We start from the raw sequence: 7,509 nt of genomic DNA on the forward strand, positions 1-7,509 counted from the left end.
AGAATAGAATTCAATTGCGGTACTGAAAAGACAATGAGGATAACTACTAAATGTGGGTTTTTATTGATTTTTTTAATAATACATAACTCAATGAGCTTTTTTTTAGATGTCACAATATGAACGTCCGCAACCACATCTTCAGCAGCAACCGCAGCCTCCACAGCCGCATCTGCATCCTCCACAACCTCCACAGCCGCATCCGCATCCACCGCAGCCTCCACAGCCGCATCCGCATCCTCCACAACCTCCACAGCCGCATCCGCATCCACCGCAGCCTCCGCAGCCACATCCGCACCCGCCACAGCTTTGGGTGATACCGATGCAATCGTCTCCACAGCCGTAGTCGATACGACCACAACCCGAGCTGCACATGTCGCCGCAGACATCAGCAGTACCAAGGAAAGGCACTTCACCGCAGACACAGACATCACCATTGTACCTGTTCTCGGAACATATACTTAGACCAGTAGGAGCAGCAGAGTTGGAACACACACAGAAACGGTCACAACATCCACAGCCGCAGCCACAACCTCTACAGCCGCAGCCGCAACCGGTGCCCAAAACGGACTATGAAAAAAAAACAATTATATCTTTTTAAGTAATCATTTTAAGTCCATTTAATTCAATTTAAAAATTAAAAGACTTACCTGGGCCACGAGGGCGATGGCGCAGACGAAGAGAATGAGTTTAGCGGCCATGTTGTTTTACTGAGTTACTTCAGAATGAGTTGACTCTGCACTACACTAGCTTTTATACCGAGCAGTTTCCTTGAAAATCCGCATGCTTCATATCTAAATAGCATATAGACGTGACTTTGGAGATATTCTGCAGTTTTCGTCCTTCGGGCGATCTAATCAGGAAACAATTACGAACACCTGTGTGATTAAAAACCAAACTATCATTGTTTCTCAACTGTTTGTCATTGAATTGTTTTTTATCTCAAGGTGAACACGATCCTTAGTTACTATATAAGAACAAAGTTTTGAAGCTTAAAGCATTCAAGATTAAGTGCCTGAATATCCAGCATCATGTTTACCTTCGCTCTTCTCCTTCTCTGCGTTCAGGGCTGCCTGATCAAAGTAAGTTTTGTTTTTGAAAAGCTTCCAAATTTAAGCAATTTTTTTAAATCTAATGTCGGTGGACCCCTTTTTGTACCTTTTCGTTGTTCCCTGATTATCTTCGTAATCAAAACTATAACGCAGGGGATTTTATAGATCTTGAGACATGAGGTCGAATTCTGATATGTTCTGTAAGTGCTCCATTCAAACCGGAGAACAATGTTTCCTGCCCGTATCAGCTCATTGTAGACCATGCTACTGCTAATAATTACGTATATTTTAATAAGCATCACACGATATTATGCCTTCACCGTGGAATCTGTTATTAAAAACGTGATGGGTAGTTATATATGAGATACACTTTTTGTGATATACTTATGTACGTTAACATTTTGACTCCATTATTTTAGATACATTGTAACTGAGGAAGATGCTTACATTAATTCTACAATTGACGAAACTGGTGGGTTATGTACAGAGGAACTAAGGTGTCACTGTTTAATTTTAATTTATGTGGCTGTTTTAGAATGCGTACGGTCAGTGCTGTGGCTGTGGATGCGGTGGTGGTTGCGGTTGCGGTTGCTATGGCGGCGAGGGCGAAGGTAATGTGAACGTCTGCGGTGAACTGCCCGTCTGTGGTGAAACCTGTGTCTGTGGCCGCGTGCCCGTCTGCGGTGCTGTTTGCTTCAGGGGCCCAGCCTGTGCTAGAGGTTGTGTCTCCATTTGCGGACGTTGCGTTCCCACATGCTGTTGCGGATGCGGCTGTGGAGGCTGCGGTGGATGCGGATGCGGCTGTGGAGGTTACGGAGGATGCGGATGCGGACGTAGATGCTGTTGCTGCTAAAAAACTCATCGAGTTTTTTATTATTGACAAAATCAATAAAACCCAGCTTCAGTAACAACTCTCATTGTATTTTCAATACCAAAATTGTATTTTATTTAAGTTCGAAATCATATTTGTGCAATAAAAAAAAAATTCGTCTATTTTTATTAGATTTTTTTGTATTGGTCGCATCCAGTATTGCGATTATATGGCGGTGTTGATAACGATGCTCGTGTCGGCTTAACATTCATCGTCTTCTCGCATTAAAACTGTATATTTTTTTTTATTGCTTAGATTGGTGAACGAGTTCCATAGCCGACCTGGTGTTAAGTGGTTACTGGATCTCATAGACATTTACCACCTAAATGCCGCCACCCACCTTGAGTTCTAAGATCTCAGTATAGTTACAACGGCTGCCTCACCCTTCAAATCGAAACGCAATACTGCTTCACGGCCGAAATAGGCGGGGTAGTGGTACCTACCCTTGCGGACTCACAAGACGTCTTACCACCAGTAATTAAGCAAATTATAATTTTGCGAGTTTTGATTTTTATTACACGACTTTATTACTTCACCGTGGAAGTCAATCTTGAACACTTGATAAGTACGTACCTATTTCATTAGAAAAGTTGGTACCCGCCTGCGGGATTCGAACACCGGTGCATCGCTAGATACGAATGCACGGGACGTCTTATCCTTTAGGCCGTGACGACTTCAAATTAATATTATATACTTCAATAATTAGAAATTTGCTGAATTAAGTCCTACAGTTATATACTTTAACCACAAAATTATATGTAAACCGCGCTTACCTGAGTCACCAGGATGGTGGTGGACACAGACAGGATATTTTTTGCGGCCATCATATATGGTTTTGGTACTATACCAAAACGACTTCCAAGTGTCAACTTAGATTCTGTTTTTATACTATTCGCAGCAAATGCATTATCTATCTTACGTGACTTTCTAATAAACGGTTTTTCTTCAAACGCTGTTTCAATCACTTGTAAGGGTATTAACTTTTTCTGATGCAACCGCACGAGCTAAAATTATGAAAGCGCATAAATATAAGTAATTAATAATAATATTATATGCAAGCTTAATTATTACTAATATCCGATGCAAAATATATAGTTTCGCTCGTCGTATAGGTCACGTAATAAGGTTTGGTAACATAATAATCTATTTGTTTGTTAATCACTATTGCACAAAACTATAGACAAGGAAAGCTCTAAGCCGAGTAGAGTGGAAAGAAATGGAGGAGGCCTTTGCCAAAGTTGGGCAAACAGACGAAGTTGTCGATGTCACCGACTCGGCAGAGTCGTTAATTTAAGTTTATTATTTGTAAATATCCTTTGCGTCTGAATAAAGGCTTTTATTATTATTATTATTATTAACATAATAATCTATTTGTTTGTTAATCACTATTGCACAAAATAGTTCAAATAGCAAACTGAAATGAAGATGCGACAGAACCTAACCAAGATTGGGCAACCAAGATAAGAAGACAAGATAAGTAGGAAGTGCACTTTTCCTATTCTACCAAATATCCAAACTAAGCCACTGGGCCTCTCAGTCGGTGGGTTATCTGAATTGGAAATATGTTGCCGACTCCTACCCCCAGGATACTTTTCTGGGACAGAACCAGCATAGGTCATGGAATGCAGCCCGTCACAATTATACATATGACAAATGCAGAGCAGTAGCGTTCGACCATCGAAGACCATCGAGAAATCCCGGGAATTCAACAAGCCGACGTATGGTAATGGCCAAAACTTTGGGAAACCTTCTCGGCCATTGGTACCCCAAAGCACTTAATTCATCTGACGAGGCGACTCTATGAAGAAGGAATAGCTTCTCTTAGAACAGAGGCCATATTATCGCTTTACTTCCACTCTAGCGCAGGAGTTCGCCAAGGGTGTATCATATCAGCAGAGCATCATTGAGGGTACAAGACAGCGTGGTAGACTACCTTTACTACGGACCGATTACATAAAAGCAGCTCTAAGCGGTCCCGGCAATGAGTGCATAAAAAAAGGCCGCGGTACGCGAGGAATGGTAAAACATCGTTGGGCCCACGGTCTCGCAGTCGCGAACCAGTCCCACATACCCAGCGCGCCCCCTAGGCGCGGTGACCTCGTAGGAGGTTCGGCCTTCGGCCCGAAAAAAAAACAAAAAAACGCGAGGAATAGTGACGTCTTGTGAAGCGCACCACCACCCGAACTAATGACTGCCACGACTCTGCCAAGAGTAAAAAGAAGTAGAGCAGCTCACTAAATTGGCTTCTTGTATCTTCCTCGCCAACTACCTGATCGGATGGACGGGACCCGAGGCGAAGCAGATAATGATAGATAATTCCACTCTTCGATATACGCGAGGCGAAGACTCAGGCCCCATCGCCTCTACAAGATGGAATAATTTTGGTGAGGGTTCCTCTAGTCTGAAATTCTGATTCTAATTGAGGCTTTCATAGAAAAGAAGAGATCTAATGACTCACGCTAATAGCATTTGTAAAAGGTAATATTGCATATATACAAGTTTCGAGTATTCAGATCAACTGTCGACCAATCCAAAACACCTGCTCGGCGTAAGACCATCCTACACGCAACTTGATCATCCTAAGATTAAAAGTTGTCGCAACGCTTAGAACTTTAATAAAAATCCCTAACTTAGTTTATGTAACCGATACCGTAGTTACTTAATTAAGTAAATGCTTAAGTACATAGTTTCTAGTTTGTCACGTAATTAAAATAGTGTTTGGCAACAAAACCATGTATATAAAAACAGAAATTAGGTAGTTGGAAGACATTCAATTATACCTCAGTAAAACAACATGGCAGCTAAAATTATTCTGTTCTTGTCTGTGTCTGCTCTTGTGACTCAGGTGAGTGTACGTCTTTCAATATACATTAAGATTTTTTTTATTACTTATATGACGAGCTCATAATCCTATATCCACGTTTCAGCTTTATAATATATACTAGCTTTTGCCTTCGACTTCGTCCGCATGGAATAGTTCACAAATAATGCTTTATTTTAGAACAAATCTGGTTAGCATAAAAAACGTTATAGAGAGCCAACCTTAACATATAGACATATGCTGTCGCGGACTTTTTTTTGTTCTTTTAAAGGGGATAAATTCTGTCACACAATATTTGAGCGAAACCGCCGTATCTGCAGCGCACGCAGCGGAAGCTCTCAAAAGAGAAAAAAAAACCCGATTTTGACACATTCTTTACTGGTGCTCCGCTTGTATTGGTCTTAGCGTGATGTTATCTAGCTTATAGCCTTCCTCAATAAATGAGCTATCTAACAGGTGGCTTACTATAACGTTTTTTATGCTAGTCAAATTTGTTCTAAAATAAAGCATTATTTGTGAACTATTCCACGCGGACGAAGTCGCGGGCAAAAGCTAGTAAATAAATAAAAGTGATTTTTGTAAACTAAAATACTTCTCATTTAGTCCACAGTTGGCCAGTACATCGGCCGCGTGAACAATGGTTGTGGATGCGGGATTCTCAACTACCGTGGCCTCGGTTACACCGCTGGCTGTGACCTCAACGCTGCTGGTTCTCTTGCAGCCTCCCATGGAGGAGGGTTATTCGTCGTCACCTCCTCTGCCGCGCCTACTGGTCTCGGCATAGCTTCCGAGAATAGATACGAAGGCGCTGTCGATGTGTGCGGCAACATTCCATTCCTGGGCACCGCTGATGTTGCAGGCGAGTTCCCCACTGCGGGCATTGGTGAGATCAACTACAGCTGCGGCGATGGAGCAGTCGCCATTACCGCTGAAGGTGGTCTCGGCTACGCTGGAGGACTTGACTACACTGGTGGACTCGGCTACGCTAGTGGACTTGGCTACGGCTTAGGCTATGGAGAATACGTTGGATGCAGTTGTGGTTGTGCTGACATCTACTAGAATGGATATTGTTATATTAATCTTGTACAAGTATGTACATTCAGGTTGTAATTTTTACAAGAAGTAAATTTTATTTTTCCGAATAAACTCTGGTACACTTTAACTGTAGAAATTATTTCTGACTAATTCCGATGTTGCTTCTGCTCAGGGGTGGTAAACCTTGTTTTTTTTTTTATTGCTTAGATGGATGGACGATCTAACAGCCCACCTGATGTTAAGTGGTTACTGGAGACCATAGACATCTACAACGTAAATGCGCCACCCACCTCGAGATATAAGTTCTAAGGTCTCAGTATAGTTACAACGGTTACCCCACCCTTTGAACCGAAAAGCATTACTGTTTCACGGCGGAAATAGGCGGGGTGGTCGTACCTACCCGTGCGGACTCACAAGAGGTCCTACCACCAGTGATATTTAAGGATTGATTAAGGAATTTAAGGATTGACCAGATATTTAAGGATATAAAAAAATTACATGTTTAAATTAACTTATACAAATTTTAGACAAGTAGCAACATCGCTACAGTATTTTAGCTATAAATTTAGCAAAAAAAATACCTTCTTCTAATGAGCATGATAAAAGTATGACATGCTTTAAGACTTTGGAATCTGTTTCCAATGTAAATTAATTAGTAAGACAAAGGAGTCACATTCTTGCAATTACAAAACCATTAATACAACAACTAGACTATACCCATCAAAAGACGTTAAGGTTTCAATTATTAACATATTAAATTTGGTGCATCCAAATTTACAAGGGATGATGGGTAAAGAGCTATAAATTGAAATGTTTTTAAATATACATAATATTAATGTATTCTGTGTCACTGAGCACTGGTTTAGAGACTATGAATTATTGTTTAATTTTAATGATCACCAGTTGTCAAGTTCCTTCTGCAGAGAGAACGCTATTCGTGGTGGCTCACTGATTCTCGTTAGTAAATGTTTGAAATGTAAGGAACGAAAGGGTGTATTGGCCCTGTCTGTTGAGAGAATTATTGAAATTTCCTGTGTTGAGCTTGAGCACCTCATCGTTGTCTGCGTCTACAGACCTCCTGATGCGTTATATGATTCTTTTGAAAATATTTTGGAAAATTTATTGCTCTAAGCCTTTCTGTCTCTAATAAATAAATTTTTATATGTGGTGATTTTAATATTAATCTTTTAGAAAACACAAATACCACTATTAGATTCAGAACATTGTTAAAGTAATATAACCTCCCAAACTTATTTTTAGAGCCTACTAGGACAACGACCACATTTCAGTACAAATCGGACCAGTAGTTCCTGAGATTAGCGCGTTCAATCAAACAAACAAACAAACTAACCCTTCAGTTTTATAATACTAGTATAGATTACAAATGTACAATTTTTGTGAGTTTCATGTTTATGACGCAATCTAATTTCTTTACAGTAGAAGTCGTTTGTGAACTCATGTTAAGTATTTCTGCATGTAAATACATATTAGCTGCATCCGAAGCTTAAAAGCTTATCGCTTTGCTGGATGTGACCAAGACAACAAATCCAATGAAAATAGACGAAACATAAACTCGCTTTTGTTGAAAACTGAATTTAGAATTTTTTTATTGCACAAAGATGTTTGCTTTCAAACTTAAATCAAATACAATTGTGGCATTGAAAAACTATGAGAATTATTATTGAGTCTGGGTTTTATGATTTTTTTCAATAATAAATAACTCAATGAGTTTT

At 40.1% G+C, this 7,509-nt stretch overlaps 2 protein-coding genes across 2 annotated transcripts; both read left to right on the forward strand.

Moving 5' to 3' along the window:
* Positions 1–996: 996 nt before the first annotated feature.
* LOC119629694 (chorion class high-cysteine HCA protein 12-like) lies at positions 997–2,048 on the forward strand. Its single transcript, XM_038016448.2, has 2 exons — positions 997–1,079; positions 1,585–2,048. The coding sequence occupies exons 1-2, from the start codon at positions 1,029–1,031 to the stop codon at positions 1,900–1,902; spliced, it is 369 nt and encodes a 122-aa protein (XP_037872376.1). The 5' UTR covers positions 997–1,028; the 3' UTR covers positions 1,903–2,048.
* Positions 2,049–4,714: 2,666 nt separating this feature from the next.
* On the forward strand, positions 4,715–5,800 carry LOC101742258 (chorion class B protein M3A5). The gene is made up of 2 exons (XM_004927368.3): positions 4,715–4,765; positions 5,345–5,800. Exons 1-2 carry the CDS (start codon positions 4,715–4,717, stop codon positions 5,798–5,800), a joined length of 507 nt encoding a protein of 168 aa, XP_004927425.1.
* Positions 5,801–7,509: the final 1,709 nt, after the last annotated feature.

Source organism: Bombyx mori, chromosome 2, assembly GCF_030269925.1.
Source record: "Bombyx mori chromosome 2, ASM3026992v2".
In the NCBI taxonomy this organism is placed as follows: domain Eukaryota; kingdom Metazoa; phylum Arthropoda; class Insecta; order Lepidoptera; family Bombycidae; genus Bombyx; species Bombyx mori.